The sequence below is a fragment of the Rhagoletis pomonella genome, unplaced genomic scaffold (assembly GCF_013731165.1).
Source record: "Rhagoletis pomonella isolate Grant_MI unplaced genomic scaffold, Rhpom_1.0 Rhpom_scaffold_00002, whole genome shotgun sequence".
Lineage (NCBI taxonomy): Eukaryota > Metazoa > Arthropoda > Insecta > Diptera > Tephritidae > Rhagoletis > Rhagoletis pomonella.
In genome coordinates this window covers 46,217,667-46,237,786 of record NW_023458556.1, presented here as the reverse complement: position 1 = coordinate 46,237,786, position 20,120 = coordinate 46,217,667, and the positions used below count along the sequence as shown (strand labels likewise).

Sequence of the window (20,120 nt, the reverse complement as noted above, 5' to 3'; positions counted from 1 at the left end):
CGAAGCAGCAGTGAATGTTGTTGTGAGTCAACTGAGCAACTGGATGCGCCTCCTGTTATAGACATCTGATCCTATGTCACGATCGGTCTTGGAGCTATCGGTATGCCTTCTATGGCTATCTTTTTGGAGCTTAAGTCGTGAGATACAAGTTCGCGAAGCTAATGTGTAGCCTTTTCTCTTATGCTACAACCTTGAGTCGAGTTTTTTCTTCATAAGCATAATATGAAGAAAAAGTAAAGGAAAGCTTCTCGTGAGCCGGGGTGGGTGTCCTTCTCATCGCACCAGTAATTCCGTAGGGCTACATGGAGTTCACAGATTTATTTTCTACCAGCATATATTGTCAGTTTAGGCCCGAAGCTTCTATCAATTAGATTTCAGCAATCTAAAATGGCCAAAACCTTATTTAAAAATTTCATTCAGTTTCGATTATATTGCTTGGAATGCTAGAAGAAGTAAACTGTTGAATAGCCATTTTCAGCCCAAGCACCTTAACAGAGCTTCAGTAGCTGTGTGGCGCAGATATTTAAGACTACCAAATCGCAAACAATAACTTAAAAAATTGCAGGCGTTTACATATTTTTGTTCAACTATAGATATGCACTTGTTCGCCAGCCAATTTAGTATCTAATTTGTTAACACAATTCACGCTTTGTTCATGCCACATAATTAGCACCTCGTTTTTCATCGCCCATCTAGCACAACAATTGGTATGCATATGCCTGCCTGTGTATATCATTGCGCGCCCGCCCACCCTACAGTCGCAGACAAGTCATTTCTTGATTTTATGCATTTATACCTTTCGTTGAATATCAGTTTTGAAGTTCGAAGTAAATACCATTAGTGACATTGTGCCATTTGCGGCAAGTCGTAAACCTCCAAAAGCACTCATTGAAATCCAAGCCAGTGGGCCAGTACCTACATATATACATACGAGGATTATATTTGTATGAAGATATGGACTTACAAACATATGTGGCGTCTTTATGGTTGAATGTGTTCAAGTGCTTATACATACATATGTACATATGTAACTATGCGTATGTGTTTCATATGGAAATACAAAGTTAAGCTGCACTTCAAACTCTTATTCAGCTCAATTAGTGGTTAGCTTTTAGGCAAAACATATCAATAGCCAATGTTATTTTTTGTAGATATGTATGCACATAAGGGTGCCTCACGAATTCAAATTAGTTGGCGTTGTTTGGTTTTTGATTAAAATTTGATATTTTTATGGCTTCCACCAAAATATTTTGCCTCAATTCGGTGCGCTACTGAGCTGGAGGGCGTTGCAAATACCTACATATACAAAGTTCTAACTGGAACCCGATTTACAGTAAAATGTTGACATGTTCAAAATGACGGCAGTTTTAATGAAGTTTTCGGCAATTTTTCAATGCAGTTTTCTTATAAACTCGAATAACTCAATCACATCTCGGTAAAATTTCAAGTTCAATATACCATGGAAAGGTAGTTTTTTCCGCCATAAATCTCGACTTCTGTGAAACATTTTAGCTTAAAACGTGGCCATTCGTGATTTGAAGGGTGTTGGAAGCATTTCTGAAAAAAATTTTCTAGAGAAAAAACCATGAAATTGCCACATTTTTTCAAATTGGGTACGTATAATAGATATATGGATTTTGCTTATAAGCAAAATCGGTCCTCAAAGGGTTAGACAGGACCAAGACAGTATAGCAATCTTTTCAATCGCTGGAATCCTTGAAATTTTCTGCTAATCCCCGTCAATCGATTGACTCCGGTGATTCATTCAAATGATTGACCGTCTCCGCTTAATAGATTTTTTATGTAAAGTTGAATAATTCAGTTATTTCTCAACCGATTTTCATCATTAAAATATCACCGAAAAGATGTTTTCGAACCCAATTTACAACGGTGAAAAACTGGCCCATATACATACATTCCACGATTTTTGAATAAAAAAATTGGTTTGAAATTTATAAGGTCTGATGGGTTTAATTTTTGAAAAGATTAAAAAAGAGCGAGAAGATACCTTTTGATTTACAGCTTGAAGAAAAAATTGGATAAGAAAAGAAAATTTAGAATTTGATTAACTGAGCAAAATCTTGAAAAAATTTAATGCAAAACATTTACATTTAGATTTCTCTATTTTCTCAGCACATTTTGTGGAAAGAAAGTACCAAAATATAATTTTTTTTTATAAAAATTACATTTTCTAGCAGTATATTGAACTCCACCCAGCTTACGATTGACTATGAATCCAATCAAAATATTTCGTTGGTGATCTAAATTTTATCGCATTTTACACAATTTGAGATTTTTCTTTGTATGGAGCTTGGGGCAGTCTAATGTATCTATACATACATACATATAGTCACTTACAAAAGTATTCGTAATTTATGGCGTTTTGGTTTCTACAAGAAATGCTGCCGTTTCATTGCCCTCTTCTTAGTATTTATGCGCAGAGAGCAAAGAGAAGGTAACCTTTTTTGATAGAAACGAAAACGCCACTAGTTTTTTCACAATATTTAAACTGTTTTCTGAAATAAATCAATATATCTCATTCTATAACAAAAAATGTATAATGGATCTTGCAAACTTTGTAAAAAATTCACAAAAATTAATTAAGCTTTGAAAAATTGTTATCGAAATATCACACTTTTTAATCAGAATTTTTAGAAAATTTTCCGAAATGTAGTTTTTTAGCCCGTTCAATGTCAATTAAGTAAAGTGAACTTGCAAGTAGCTACCGGAAAAATTTCTAAAAATTCCGGTTAAAAAGTTAGAAGTTTTGATAAAAATTTTTTTAAGTTTGATTAATTTTTGTCAATTTTGTACAAGTTTGCAAGATTGATTTATACAGTTTTTGCTATAGAAAGAAAAATGATTTATGATGGAAAAAATTTTTGAAAAAAACTTAAATTACGAATACTTCTGTCTGTCTTCGAACGAAAAAAAAAACAACTGCAAGAAATCTTCAAAACTCTTAGTTTTATTGAGACTTCCGCCGCCGCAGTGATGTCAACAGCAACAACAATAATACGAAACAGAAAGACAACAACAAATTTGCGCCACTGTGATTGTTTGGCAACATTTGTTGCTCAACATTTTCCAGTGATTAGCAGCGTTTATGATCCAATTGCTCATTCATATGTATGTACTAGAGTTCTTACACATATTTCTAGAATATACAAACATTTAAAATAGACGTATACATGCAAACATATGTACATGTGTATGTGCTATATACTAATTATGTCATGTATTTTTATGTCTTGGCATTGAAATTCAATTCTGCTCACTTTTCGCTGTTGTTCTTCAACAGTTTTCTGCTGCTGCTAACATTAATTGATTGTTATTGTTGGCATTCGCCGCTTTTTTAAATTATTATTTTTTCATTGTATGGCTTAATATAGTAATATTTTTTGTGTAGTCAGCACGCAGTGTTGTTTTTTAAAATTGTAGCGAAACACAAAAAAGAGACTACAGAAGTACATAATCACATAGATCATACATATGTACATGGGTACATACTTATATATATACTTATGGATATACATACTATATGTTTACTACACACATATGTATGTATGATTGTACGAATATTTATGCTGTCATCTGTTGGCGCTTTTATAGCCAATTTTTCTGTGCTTTTGTTCTAGTTATAGATTGGTTTCTTGATCTCGTTTTTTGATTGTTGGTCTTCAAATTCTACATATACATACATACTCGCACATATGTACATACATATAAGGTATGCACATATGTACATACATATAAGGTATGCACATATGTAGGCATTTGCCCGTCTCTGATCGTCTTTCTGTCAGTCAGTGTTACGTCAGCAATATTTTTTATTGCTGCTGAGTGTATGTACATATGTATATTCGCGCCAGTCGCAGAAAACGGCAATGACAGTTCGACTAGATAAACTGGAAATTGAAATAAAAACGAAATTTTTTTTGCGTTTTTTCGCGATCTTATTGTGTTTTGGATTTTATTTCTTGCCTGCCGCTTGATTTAAAGTGTTTTTTTTTAACGTTTGCTGTATTGTTTGTTTATGTGGCTTTTGAGTTGAAGTCATTATTCGTCAAGGTTGAAATCGCGACAGTTTAGCGCCGCTGTAAACTTATGTATTTACATATTTTATTTCTGTGTACGAACATGTTTGTTTTTTGGGTGTGTATAGGTTTTAGGACTTTAAACACTGCTTTGGCAATAAAAATTTAACTAGGCGTCATAAAAGTATCTTATGGCAGAACGTTAGGTTTTGAATATAAAGCGCATTTACTTTGGGGTGGTAACATTTCTGTCGCAATATGTATCAAATCTCGATTGTAACAAACATTTTATCATTTTAAAGCCTCTCTCACCTAATTAAGAAAAAAAAAACTCGCAATGATAAATATTTTAAGGTACTTCTGTGTGATCTATGCGATGTGATTCAATGATGAATTAAACTCAATCTAAACTATAAAATATTATTGAAAAATTTATAAATGTAGGAAAAACTATTTTTTTCGTCCGGTAAAATATGTAAATGGAATCAAAAATTAGTTATAAAGATTAAAAAATTGTGACTAAAAAATTACTAAATAACCAAAATATACCAGTACTCAGAAATGTACAAAGATGAAAAAAAATATCTGCTTGTAAAATTTGCTTTGGTGTTCTGCAAACCAAACTATCATCTGCTGAAGAATCAATCAACACCAACACCAACGAAAATTGTAGGCATTTAAAAGACACCGTGCGACAAAAGTTAAAAAATTTCAAAACACACGAAAAAATCAATATTAGGTTTATTCTCTGAAGCATTATTTTACAAAAGACTTTGAAATTTCAAAGATGTGAATACTTAAAACAAATTAAAAAAATAAAGTGCAAAGTAAAATAACAATATTGGTACCAATTGAAAGTAGAATTTCAGAAAAATTATTTATTATTTTGGTTTCACAAAGACGAATAGGTATTGAAAATACCTTTCTTAATTTTAATATTTTTTTAAATAATAATGTTAGTACATATTAGTTTTTAACATAAAAAATATATTGTAAATTTTTAAGGATATTCAAGATTACAATTTTAAAAGATATTTTAAATACTTATTCGTCCTTGTGCACCAGAAAATTCAATCCTGTACATAATTTTCTCTTTTATTCGATACCCATATTGTTATTCTGTGTTGCTCTGAATTTTTTAGATAATTTTTTGAAAAAAAAAAAAAAAAAAATCCGAACGCCAGAGAGAAAAGCCAAAACCGCAGTTTTACTATATTTGGCCTCAATTTTCGCGAGTATATTCATTTTTAGGGTGTAAAATTGGCTGTCGCACGGTGGAATCTAATTTTTTTTTTGCGCTTCAAATTGTGATAAAAACGTGATGAAATATTAAAAACAAAACCTCATTCGTGGCATTAAAAATGGCCAAAAAAAGTTTTAAACAGTATGAATATCGTACAAAATTGTTGAATAATCTCAAAGTGTATGCACAAAAAATTCAAAAAATAAAAAATAAAAAAATATCATCCCTTACCAATGTTCTCTTTTAATCTGATCACAGTGCAGCTTTCCTAACGACATTATGCTGATACATGCATGAAAAATCGACGCTAATGACACCATATCTAATTATCTGAAATTTTCCCTTGAAAAAATACACTACTTAAAGTGTTAAGAGTGTTAAAAGAAAAACCAAAAATCGAATAAAAAACAAAAAAAAAAAATCTTCAACTGCCAACAAAATGCAACTAAGCACAACGAAGCGGCAAAGAGAGCGGCACTTGCCGCCCAAAACAAACAGCAGCATCGCCACCAGCACCACCCACGCATTCAGCGATATCAGCAGCAACAACAACAACAACAACAAAAGTACAACACATTACACTCGACTGCCGTTACTGCTACTGCTGCTGCTCCTACTGACAACCAGCAGCCATGGCTATAACATTGATCTGCCCAGCTATACAAGGCACGTGCGTGAACCGAATACAATGTTCGGCTTCAGCATCGCGTTGCATAAGGGACGCAGCGGATATGCACAATCGAATTCGTAAGTATCACCAAATGAAGTGTGGAAGTGTGCCAATGAAAAAAAAATAAAAAATTAATACAAAAGAAATTATGTTGAAAAAACCAGATATGTATGTATGCATGTATTTTAGGCATATTTTTTATTAGTTTATTTTTAACAGTTTGTGCAGGCAATGCATTTTTATTACCCTAAGTTATTTGGTGAAACAAAGGCATTTTTATTTAAGTCGCAGACATTACAGTAGCTGTGAAATATGCGGCTTTTATGATTTCGGTTTTTGTTTTATTTTTTTTAAATTTTGTTAGCATTTACCTATGAGCATTTCCTATCTTTTATGTAAATATTTTTCTGTAGGTGACAAAATTTTGTATGCACATAATCCCCTATGTAGTATTGGGGGAACTATTTTGTGAATTTGATTTGATTTAGTTAGATTTAAAAATTACCTTTTTAGTATTTCTTATGCGTTTGTGTCGAAAAAAGTCGAATACATATACATACGTACAGTAAGTGTCAAAAATATGAATACCCTGACGTTTGACGATTTTATCTTTTTATATTTTCCACACCAGATTTTTCTTATTTAAAAACAAAAATATAGTTCACTCAATAGCAAAAACCAGCAGAGCCATGTTTTTTTTTTGACTTCATATAGTAATCGGGAAAATTCGAAATACCAAAAATTTTTCACAAAAATTTTAAACTTTTCAATTCGATTTCTTAAAAAAAAAATTTGGGTACAATGCTATCTCGGTAATCCGGACACGGCTACAAACCGGACATTTTGGCATTTTTTACTCTATAGTTCGGACACTAAATTGAATAATGATTTTTTCGTTCTATTTTGTAAATTCTTGCTAAATACGACCTTACTCAGCAATGTTCGTACGCAGTTATTTATGTTTATATAACTTTCTTATATTAATACGCCAACATATAATTTTTCGTCTTCCTGTGGGGGCTCTACTGGACTGATTTTGAAAACAAAGGCACCATTAGTAAGTTATTTTTCCGTAGATATTGTTACGGTTTCAAAATTGGTTTGAAATTATGGCTGTAATCGCTTTGTAAAAATTTCTGTATTTTTGTATAGTTGTTGTTTTTGCAAGCTGGTCAATTTGCAGGTTGTTGTGCTTCGTGTTTTCGTTTTATTTTGTCGCGTCTCCGTAACAAGAACGACCCAGAGTTATATCTGACCAGGTCCAAAATTCTGGCATTTCCCTTAGAAACTTTTTAGGAAATTTTTATGTGGTTACTACAACAGCTAAGACGAATACCAACACGAATGAATGAATAAGAATACAAATGGGGAAATGAATACGAAAACGGCGAGTAAAATCAAACGAATGCGGATATAAAAACGAAGACAAACACGAAGACAAATACGAAGACGAATGCGAAGGCTAAGGCGAATACGTAGACTAAAACGAAGCAAAATACGACGATGAAGACGAAGAGGAATTACCAAACCGAAACAAAGTCGAATAAAACGAATATAAAGATGAACGCGAATTTTAATAAAAATTTCTGCAATACGAAACGATCAGAGTTAGAACTCCGAAAAAGCCTAAATCGGAGTAAATCAAGTGAAAAAAGGTAGCAGAAAAAAAAATTCCGTAGTAGATATTTTTTATGTATGTATATTGGCTCGTCATAATGTGCCATTTTTGGCTAAAAAAAATAAAATATTGCATTGCAATAGCCTTTAATCGTGTCCTGCAACTATACTATTTAGCATCTATAAAGGAATAGCAACTTAAAAATTTTCCATATTTCTTATATAAAATTCTTAGCTCTTGATTTTTTTGTTTAACGATAGTTAATTTTTTTTTTTAAATAGCACTCCTGAATGGGTTCAAAAAACTTATTCGTCGGATAATTTCAGGGAGTCCTTGAACAAATGAAGCACTAATAAAAATCAAAAACCAATATCTCAAAAAAATAAACATTTGAATACTATTTCATGGCCTTTTCTTTTTTTAGAAAATTTCAAAAGTTAAAAAATTACATAGTTACGTACAGTGTAATTGGAAGCCCATCATTCTATTAAAAAAAAGTATAGTCTTTTTGAGCAAAAAATCTATTTGAAGGCCACATAAATTTTAAAAGCTACTTGAAAAAACGGCCCTAAGACAACTTTTTGAGTTCAGATATTGCAAAAAGTGCTCTTTAGTATTTGGGAAAGAAAAACGAAGTAGATCGTGGGTAAAGCGGAGTAAATTTATAATTTTCAACAAAAATCGTGGCAAATCTACTACGATCGTAGTGAAGTTTTAACGCTGGAAACGATCTAGAAATTAACCAAAGAAGTTCCACTTCTGTATGAAGTGTGGCCCAGGCGAACTCATTTATTTTAATTAATTTTTTGTGTTTGTTCTCTTTCTGATGCAGTTTTACACAAAAAAAAAAAAAACTGAATTGGGGTATTCACACCTGCCTGTTTATCAGGTTGTAAGGCTAAAAATTATTATTCTCTAGTGTATTTGGTTTTTATAAACTGAGTTAAAAATATACATAACTACATAACCATACAACCTGATAACCTGTCAGGCCGGAATATGCCAATTGTTATGTAAATTAATTACTTAATACAAATAGAAATTCATAGTCATTTTGTATTTAGTTCTGAAGCTGGAGCTTTCCGGTTAGCAACGTTTTACGCTGCAGGATACTGGAAGTGCTATGTTTGAAAAAAATCTTCGAGGTTCTTAAAAAAAAAAACACTAGAAAAACGATCGAATTTCTACAGTAACTGGTACTCGTAGTACATATTTTATTATTGTGCTAGTTTCCATGACAGATGTACATCAAAATAGAATAGGCGTTTAATTTTAGTAAAATATTAGTAATTAATTGACACTAACAATTAAAAAACAATGTGAGATACAGGATTGCTTCAAAATTATGTTGCTAATTTTCATACCGTCATTCACCATCTATAATCCGGATACTCCAGTAATCCGCATAGCCTCAGGATTGTGGCTGTTCCGATTACCGATATAGCACTGTATGAAGTTTTGTAGCCCATTAAATTCTACGTCAAAAAGGTGCAAGTTTCAAGTGTCTAACAATTACCGTTGATTTCTAGATTTTTTTTTTTCAAGGGTGTTGCGCAATTATTTTCATATTCTATTATAAATATTAGCATACGTAATTAAAAATAGAGGAAACTTTTGTTTTAAAGGTTCAATTATTTGATCTTTGATTAATCGAGTAATTTGCATTGTAGGCGTTTTCCCTGAATAAGATACGTTGGCCACTTAAAACGTGCTACAAGAAATTTAGTTCCCTACATCACACATTGGTCAGTCGAGATTTGGGTCATACGGTACGTAAAATTAATCACCTTGAGAATGATCTAAGACATTGTTAACCCGACCTGTCGCTCAGAGCTTTAAAATATCTCACCGGCTTGGTTAAATCAAATTTGTTTGTAGTTTTTTCTGTCGTACACAATCCTACATTCTTAGAATAAATCTCTAAGAGGTACTCAAAAACTAAAATTCGACATCCTACTTATTCATAATTTACAAAAATTGTCTCTCAAAAGATTATCAAATCACTTAAGACCCAAAACAAACAGAAACAAAAACTTATATAATCTGCCTTTCAAAAACCCGCCTCCGCTTCGCGCCTACGACAGATAAATTCGTGCTAGCTTAGATTGTATTTGTGTACATACATATGTACTATGTACGTATATATTTAAAGCTAAGCACACAATATTCACAGGCTGTGGAATGATAACCTTTCGACTGTATCACTTCACATTCGGCTCGGGGATGAGAAAAAATAATCACAGGTTCTGCTATCACTACACATCCATAAATACAAGAGCATTCCCACTCTATGTGATGCATGCACATTAGGGCGGGTCGAAAAAATGCAAAATGTTTGATACGAAAATTGCATAGGTCTTAAAAGGTGCTATTTGAATCCTTATTCTAAAAAATAAATCCTGATTCTCTGCGACAATATCTTCAGTCTGCGGAATTAGCTTGAAAATTTTAAAATTAGAATGGAAATACCAATTTTTTAATTTTTTTCAACGACTTGTGTAGATCAAATCCGGAACTTATTTCTTATTTCATAAAGTCATAAAAAAATATGTAAATTGGGCAAATTAAAAGTAAGTAACATCAATATTTTAATCAATGAATAAATGAAGTAGGAAAGAAAGATTAATTGATTAAAATATTGATGTTAGTCACTTTTAATTTGCCCAAATTATTTTTTATGACTTTATGATAGGAAATAAGTTCCGGATTTGATCTACACAAGTCGTTGTAAAAATTTGAAAAATTAATACTCCACTCTAATTTTCAATTTTTCAAGCTCATTCCGCAGACTAAAGATATTGTCCCAGAGAAACAGGATTTATTTTCTGGAATACGGGATTAAAATAGCACCTTCTAAGACCTATACAATTTTCGTATCAAACATTTTGTGTGTTTTCGACCTGCCCTAATGCACATACACATGTGCTTATGCTAGTACATAGTTTAAGTCCGATAAGCCAAGCTTGATGTTGATGATGTTTTCACTGCTAGCCAGTCAAGCTGATACCAATGCAATTTGAGATTAGCCAACACAAACAAACGGCAGTAGAAGAGATAATGAATGTGTTGAATGCCTTTTAAATTAACTATTTTAAATGCCTTCAAAGCGCCTCTGAGTATGTGCGCGTGTTTGCCACATTTCAAATCTATCTGCCTTGATTATTTTGTAGTGTTGTAGAAAAGAAATGAAAAGAAAAATTGAAGTGAAAAATTGAAAGCCAGAATCTGATATGTATGCATTTCAATGTGTAGTCGCTTCTCAAGCAAATTGGTTTAAATTTGCGATTTATTGCAGTTTTATGAGCCATGCCAGCACATACTACATACATACATATGTAGATACATGTAGAATGAAAATCGTTTGAGAAGCGCCAATATTCATTTATGTTTTCGTGTAGGCATTCTTTTTTTTTTATTTCAAAACAACACTTGGCATTCATGCAACTCATACATGCGTATGTACATATATATACATATGTACGTGCATTTAGTTTTGATGGGAAAATTTACGATTTGGGACAGCAACGCCTTTCCGCAGCTCTATGCATGACCTTCGTTCTTATTTCGTTGCCCATAGCTTCTAACAGACCTCACGCGAGTGTGTTCGAATCAATTCAGCGGCATTGATTTATGCCTATTGAAATTGAAGATTGTTTATGAATGAAAGCTTTAATTGAGGTATAGGAAACTAGTCTCAATGAGTTAGAATAAAAAAAATGAAGACGAGATCGAGCTTAATTCAAGAGAATGATTTAAATTTTGTCTATTTTTAAGGAACATTTTAAAATTTAAAACAATCAAAAAAAAATAATACTTTGCTGAGGCTTAAAATACTTTGTATTACACCTTAGCCAAAAAAGTGTGATCAAATACCTGCTTAAAAATTGAAGCCCGGTTTTATAAAAATTGAGTGGCGACCAAAACATTTTCCGTGAGCTCTATATGATTGTCCGCACGCATGCCTATTAAGCGACCAACTTTTTTCAAGAGTGATGCGAAGTTCGACTTCTCATTCAAAAGCAAATTTTTGATTAAAATGTTTAAAAAATCCTGTTGGCATTCACACAGTCCTGGTTATTAGATCATCTGGTTATATGACTAATCTTTTTTGAAATAACCAGATAACTCCATAACCAAAAATATCCGGTATTAAAGTAGAAGATCGTAAAATAAAACGGAATGTCGCCTTGGAAACAAGGGAAACCTTAACCCCTTGCATTAGGGTGGTCCCTAAAATATCAACATTATGGGGCACCCCTTTATTTCGTTCTACATATAAAGTAAAGACATCCATGGAAAGGTCAAAATTTTAAACAAACTTTTACATGTCCCTATAGAGTTTGAAAAAATTTAACTTTGTCTTTATTTTGTACGCAGAACAACTTAATCGGATAAATCGACTCAATCGGTTCCAACTCCACATAAATCACTTTCCATTCAGCTTTATTGAATATTGGACAATTTTTTATTGATAACACAGAATCACAAAAAAAAGGTATCCGCTACTAGTGCTCCTTTGTTTTTTTCGGGTCGCTGAGCACAGATCTGAAGTGGGTTCCGATGTGATGGATACGTCACATAATATCCGCCATCTTGTTTGAGTTTAGAACAAATTCTGACATGATGGAGCAAAACGGACTTCAGATTCGTGTTTAGCAACGCCAAAAAACATATAACAAACCTAGTTTGGCCAAAACAATTTTTTTTGTGGTTCAGTGTAATTTTTCTTCAACCTTCATCTAACTACAATTAAATTTTCGTTCATTGGAGCCAACAGTGAAGAAACACAAGAAAATCCATTGAAGGCCGTGGCGATTAATATTACTCTGGAAATGTCCAAATAATTCCCGTTGTCCAGAAGTCCGACAATCGTGCCAAATAGCACAGGAATATACGTCTTTTTCGCTTCCTCTTCGTTATACTCATGGCGGCCGCTGTGAGTGCTCAATATATCTGCCATGTCAGTTTCCTCTGCAAAAATACCCCCCAGATATTTATTTACCGCAGAAAGACACTTTAAAACACTGGTCAGTTGAGAGATAGCAACCTTTGTTTAATGAAAATACCCTTTATTAGTATGTGCCTGTTCTAAATATACACACAGAAGGAAATCGAATAACTTTTATTTTGTAATTTGAAAGTGTTGATTTATTGGTCGTTTCTAAAAAAATGTGAAAATCTAGTATGCACATTCGAAACAAATTTCAACTCGATTGAAAAGCTAACAAAGTTTTCCTGCCGCAGAATTCATATAATTCTCCGAAAAATATGCTCCAAATTTTTAGTATAAAAATATTTTTGTTTATATTTCTTGTAAGTAGGTAAATTACAGACCGCTCAATAAACCAATGCAAGCGTAAATTATACTAGTATGTAAGAATAATACTGAAAATACTACAGGAAAATGCATATAAAAAGCTTTTAACTGCATATTTTCCCTTTGGGAAAAGTAAATAAAATGCGGTGATTTTTTTTTTGTTTCTGTGCTCTGCCCGGTGAGTGCATTTCGCCCACTAAATAAAAGCAATTTCCATTTTGCTTATAGCAACAGTATAAAATGTAAACAGAGAGTGAAAACAAAGGCTGGAAAAAACATACATATGTATGTATATTTTTTCATTAGCGCATTAGGGCCAAAGAAGCGTAGGTAAAACTAAATTGTTTACAATAAAAGCTGCCGGCGCAAATGCATATTGGATGAAATTGTGTAAGCGAGGGCTAATTGTTGATGCCGACGCATATTCAGCTAGCTAAGGATGTACATACATACATATACACAAAATAAATGCATTGCTATTTCAGGCGTTGAGTGTCAGTGGGGGAAATGCAGTTGAGTATTGAGTCAAGTGAATAAACAAAAAAAAAATCCGAGCAAAAAAGTGCATGAATCACATGATTGTCTAATAGAAATATCTATGCGATTACGAAGCGGCAGTATTCACACAATCTACTGCATTCGGCGAAATTTATCAGTTGCTGAGTAGCCGTGAAGAGATAGCAGTAAATACCTAACTTAACAGCTTGCGAGAAATTGAAGAAGCGAGGGAGATTATGTAAAACAAGCAACCAACCGCCTGCTCCACGCAGTTCTAAGTAAAAAAAAATCTCTTCTTCAACTCACTTAAATGATTTTAATTGTTTTGTTGAAGTGCTATCTTTTTGTGCGGCATTCCGCGCTTGACGCATTCTAATTTTATTTGACAATGAACGCACGTTCCGACCGCACACCAATGCTCTCCACAATTGCTGGCACACACTGATTTGAAATAACCCAGCAAAAACTTTTAACATTTTTGGGAAGTACTTATTTTTGTATCAATGGAGTAATGCAATACAAGTCTCTTCAAGAAAATTTTCGCCTATCCATTGCATTACTGTAATGCAATGGCAAGAAATTTTACATTTATTCGATTACCTCCAATGACATGCACATGTTAAAATAATGCATTCTGTAAACGAAAAGGTAAGCGGTTACTCTCAAAAAGTGTTTCCCCAATCGAGGGTAACCGCTTACCTTTTCGTTTACAGAATGCATTATTTTAACATGTGCATGTCATTGGAGGTAATCGAATAAATGTAAAATTTCTTGCCATTGCATTACAGTAATGCAATGGATAAGCGAAAATTGTGTTGAGGCGACTTGTATTGCATTACTCCATTGATACAAAAATAAGTCCTTTCCAAAAAATTAAAAGTTTTTGCTGGGAAAGCTTACTAAAGCTCTGCACACGGACCTATGAAGTGAGTTGCCCCGAGGTAGACTATAAACTGCGGCTTGCCTGCATGCAGAGATTTTTAAATCTTTATATATATATTTTTTTTTATCGCTCTTTGCTGCTATAGAATAGAAACGACTACAGAGGGAGCTTGATCACTGCTGGCCAGAGCGAGCTTTTATATCGTTCCCGTGTATATAAAATGGATTTGGCCACATCGTAGACATGCTTGCAGCGCCCGTTTTAAGCTTCGTATACATACATTATAATTAATTAAAAGCTATTTCTGACTAACTCTGAAAACGCTTCTATGAAGTGACCAAATCTGCGCTAGACTACAATTAGGAATCGTGATGGATTATGCCTTCCGCGCGTACGGAGCTTTTTTAAACATTCACGGCCTCAAAACCGCCGATCGGAGGGATAGAGCTTTTAAAAAGCTTCTCGCGCGGGATATACTTTGGCTGTGACTGTAATAGAACTACTTAAAGCTATACGATTAAGAATTACAATAAATCGACCCACCACCCATCCTAATGAAAACCGTTACTTAACTAAGTAGCTTATAAAATCGAAGAGAATATTATATGGCATTGTGCGCAGATACTCTTATCGCAAGTTGAATGTGCTGAGCGAGAGTTATCTAGTGTTTGCGTCTGACATTTCATAAAGAATCAGAAATGTTATATAAACTTTGCGCATAATTCAAAGATGAGCTGCGAGAAAGCAAGTTACTCAACTGAATGGAAATTAAAGGAAAAATGCAGAATAATTGAATTTCACTTACTTGGCAAATTGAAGCAGCATCTAAATCAGGTTCAGCATCAATAAATAAGCTGCAACTCGTGGCTAGAGGCGGCAATCTTATGCCATACCAAAAATGCATATTTAGCACTGCAAAGGAAAACAAAACAAAAAATTAGAAGAAAGGCCACAACAATAAATAAACAATAATACAAATCAGATACTTTTAAGGTTAAATAGTTCAATTCAGTGCAGTGAGTAAAGTAGAGTTCAGTGTAATAATGCATCAGTTACAGTTCGCTAGAATTTGGGGCATACCGCTGGTCATAGCTAAGCAAAAAAGCAGCAAAGCAAGCACACTCGCAAGCGCAAAAGTAACTCACCCAATTCGCAGTGGTTGTGACCATAAAATTGCATATGCAATGCTCGCTTGTGCCATAGAAAATATAGAATATATCCTTAGATTTAAGTCCATAACTTTTATTTTGGCTTTCACAACCAGTCGTTGGCGATTAAGCCATTTTTACACACACACACAGTTGGCTGTGCAGCACTTGGCCACAATAGGCCAAGCTAAGTACATACTTGTTGCTCTTAGAATTTGTGGGCATTTGGTGTCATCGTCGTCGCGTCTAGTTGCCATTTGCGGGCGATATACGGTCAGTTGACATTCTCCACTGCAACAGCCAGCCTGAAATCCGCATTGTTGGCCGATCCGGCCTCATGCCAACTCAAGTTTCCTTAAGCGAATAAGTGCCCAAAGCCCAAATTCTACACAACGGGCAATAAGAACGTGATCCTCAGTGGCATCACTCCAGCAGCAGCAGCAACAACAGCTGCGCTTCGAAGCGCGAAGCTGCGCTTGCTGAACTGGTACCGAGTAATTCGTTTCTTGCTTGTTCATGACACCATTCAAGCGCAGCGTTAAGTTTTTTCTGCCTTTGGCTTGACAAATCTTTCGATCGATCCGTGATCGGTAATCATTGGCTTTCATGGCTTTCTTAGCTTTGTTTGCAAATAAATGTACGAAGAATCAATAAACACATTCGATATGTGTTGTGTAATGCGCTGATCGGTTGAGCCCCTACGGCTTAATGTGTTGTTGCTGGTGATGCTGTTATTGAAGAACTTCGAGCTGTGAGTAACAATGTCGCCGCACCGTCAAATGTGCAAACAAATATGTAATAAAGTATTTTTTTTTTGCTTTGGCAGATACCTAACTTGTTTTTGACTTATTTGAGAAAAATTTATCTTTGAAATTTATGGCCAAATAAATAATTTTTAATAAGATAGATAAGCCATTGTCTTTTGGTTTGAGATCGCAAACCTAAGGCAAAACTTGGTTTTATTCACAGAAAACAAAATTTAGAAGAGATTATATGGTATGGTAGGAGGGTATGGACTATATAACCTAAAATCTGTTTGCAACATCATCTCTTCTATAGTGCAGCGTCAATTTGTTTTATATTTCGTGAAACAATGGAAGATTATACACTAAGGCTGCCGTCCTGGTTTTCCAGGATTTGTCCTGATTTTAGAAAATTGTCCTGGTGTCCTGGTCCACACCTAAATTGTCCTGGTTTTTAATGAAGATCAATGCAGACGCCCACTTCATTTTTAGCCGATTGTTGCTATGAAAAAAGGTAAAGATTTCTGTTATTTGAAATCGAAAATCGATAACTAAACGTTTTTCTAACATGTTTAACAATAAATATCTGGTGCGTTTATCTTCTTTCTATTTAATTTATTTTGTTAGAATCTAATTTTTTTCTTCAGAAATTAAATTATATAAACATGTACTTATCTACACATGAGGCGATTTCCCAGGCAATTTGAGAGGCGACCCCCCAACTTCATTGGAAGCGATTAGGCATTGTTGCTTTCAACTAAAAGTTGGCTGTAAAATCGCCTCATGTAAACACCGTATAAGAATACCCAGGAGGCCATCTTACCAGGAAAGGATTACCTTTGGCTACCTATGGACTATTTTAGGACAGTTGGAAATAATGTCGGCTCAGTGAATGCTCAGCGGAAACCATGACGTTTGCAAACGCAAGGTCCTTTTGGACCATAGCTCACAGGGTCACAGCTCTGAATGTTGGTGGGAATACTGACAAGGAAGCTAGTCGAAACAAATACTTCCTGTTCAGTTTTATGAGAAATGTAGTGCGTTTTGCGCGATAGATGGGGCACAGACACAGTATTGTGAGTCTTTCCATCTACTCTCAGCCACCTTTTGCTGATGCTGAGATATGTGGCCCTTTATGTACTACCTTCTACGACTGAGATATCCACAGCAAACCCGTTTCGGGCTAGCTCGTGGGCCATTTCGTTGCCGTGTATGTTGCTGCGCCTAGCCACCCAGATCTGTGCAACGATATGCCTATCAGCTAAAGCCGTAACGTCCGTAAACGATACGTTTTATTATGCCGGAGAGGATACTTACATAGCCACGTGTCTTGATTGTCGGCTTATTATCCATTAAATCAACAATGCTAGTAGCGAGGTTAAAATAATTTTGCTCCTGCCTGAAAACACTGGCCGATTTCGGTAGGCGGATAGACTTTCCGATGTGGAGGTCAGTTGACATACACCGTGCCCCTATGCTACAATCCATTTTTGAGCGTCACCCGTAAGAATATGCTGAAGTTTTTCCTCGAAGAGAAGCGAAGGACAGATGTAATCAGATTTTTCATTAGCGCTGGGATCGTTTAAAGAGTACAGGATACATCCATGCCCGTACATAAGGCAAGTTATTTCCACAGACCCCGTTCACTTAACCCCAGGGCACTTTGTGAAACTCTTTCCTAAATAAAGAGATCCTTTGGTGACATATAACATATGTCATTAAACGCTTCCCTTAGCAATGTACTGATCTCCCCTATAATCGCAATGCTGACTGATCCTCTTCGTAGCCTTCCTAATATTGTGTGTTTGTAATTTGTCTCAACGGCTTTCCACCAAACCTGCGAACAGTATGCAATAATTGGGCGAACCAGAGCGTAGACCCCACTTCTTACCTAATATTTTATTTCAAGAATACAGGCAACCGTAGGTCTCTTAAACTCGGATTTCTATGTTAATTTTCCAGTTTAATTTCATGAAAACGTCAAAAATATGGAATGATATTGACTTAGAAAATGCTCCTTAAACCGACTTGGATGTAAATGGGTTCGATCGATCCAGATGAAGTCGGAGAACTCTCTAGCTTTACTGGCTACAGACAGCGGTGTACAGCATTTTGGCAAAACCGGCAATGACACAATGTTGTAGACAGAAAAAGGCCAGATACTTTTCTTGTTCTGCTAAAATTAACTATGTCTGCCTGCTTATCATTTTAAATTACTGAAATTGAAACTTGCTCTAGCCCACAGTGCTTTTTGCGTGCAGCATATTGCCGCTGCCGATAATATTGTTGGCGGCATACGAACCTATCTATAGTTGTTGTGAGCATATTGCACACACGCTAACTCACACTTGGACTCAACACGGTGGCGATAATGTTTCTGTCACTGTTGTTGCTGTTGCCGATGATGCGTTTACCTTTTTTGTCAATGTCTAGCAAATTATCGCCGACAGACTTGCTGACTCTCGATATACATAGATATATGTATATACATATATCGCATACAATGGAGGAGGTTGGTTGCAACTACGCAATATGAAACTGGTTGCAATATTGCGATTTGCCATTTATGAGCCAATCCAACGAAAATCCATGCCACTCATGCCAGCAGCGACAGACGTAACGGATACGAGCCATTTGTGGCGATGTAACAGCAGAAATTGCAGCAGCGTTTAAATGCATATCTTTTGCATTACGGTGATGCTTAAAAATATCAATATATCTAAATTTTGCAGTGGGCACACCATTATTTTGTTATGCATAGACACGTACAAAATTAAGACACCCACGAAAACTTCAAAATAAAAAATAAAAAAATTTGGGTCGCTGAAAAAAATATATATATGTTTTTTAATTTCAAGAATTTGACCAAATTTTGACTTGAAATCTGACAAATTTGAAATCTTATTGAAACTTATTCATATAAATTCTAAAACTCGCTGAGTAACTTTGTCCAATTTTTGCGATAAAAAAAAAATGAATTTTTTAAAATCCTGATAACTGAAAATGAAGATTCAAATCGGTGGTATTCTCATTTAAAATGAAGAATATTTCTAAATAAAATGCATTTAAATAATAAATAAATACCTATTTAAACACTCCGTATCTTGGAAAAAAATTTCATAAAAATTACATAACCATAAAATTAAGGCAAGCAAACCGTGACACGTCTAACAAACGTATGGTTATCTTCTTAGCAACTGTCAGTTGGGTTATCAAGATTAATTTTGAAGCTTCCACATGCACGAAAATTTCAAAACTTTAAATACATCTTTCAAAATTTTAAATACGTTTTTGGAAAGGGTTTAAAATAATTTTTTTTTCAAATCCAAAAAAATTCGACAAAATTTTAACTTGAAATCTGAAAAATTTGACACTTATTCATAAAAATTCTAAAACTCGATGAGTAAATGTTTTCCATTTTATGCAATTAAAAAAAAATAATAATTTTTTCAAACCCTGATAACGACCCCTATTTTTTTTTTTAATTCTTAAGCCTTACAAATTCTTAATACATTCTTGGCAAGGGTTTGAAAAAATTTAATTTTTTAAATCGCAAAAATTCGAAAAAAAATTTACTTGAAATCTCACAAATTTGACATGCTATTGAAAAATATTCACATAAATCCTTAAATTCGCTGAGTTACAACTGGTCAAAGTCCAGATTTGTTGAATTTTTGGAATTAAAAAAAATGTAATTTTTAAGCCCTGGTAGCGACCCCTAATTTGTGTTTTATTATTTTTAAATTTTCGTGGATGCCTTTATTTTTTACGCATAATAATGATGTTGATATTTTTAGGGCCACCCTGATATTTATGTATGTACTAGGTAAATGAATGTATGCTATACAAAAACACTAAAATACATTTGTACATAAATTTGTACATCTAAATCTACTATTTGGTGTATAACTGCGGCGGCTGTTGTGAATTGTCAATGAGTCTAACTTTGATAGTTGATATGGT

At 34.1% G+C, this 20,120-nt stretch overlaps 1 protein-coding gene across 3 annotated transcripts in view; it reads left to right on the top strand.

Moving 5' to 3' along the window:
• The window catches only part of LOC118733704 (integrin alpha-PS2), a 121,381-nt gene that overhangs the window by 16,535 nt on the left and 84,726 nt on the right, over positions 1-20,120 (top strand). For all 3 annotated transcript variants that reach the window (XM_036463229.1, XM_036463227.1, XM_036463228.1), the window contains exon 2: positions 5,539-6,027. In XM_036463229.1, coding sequence (XP_036319122.1) covers positions 5,720-6,027 — 308 coding nt within the window. In that variant the 5' untranslated portion in view covers positions 5,539-5,719. The remainder of the gene's footprint in view (positions 1-5,538; positions 6,028-20,120) is intronic.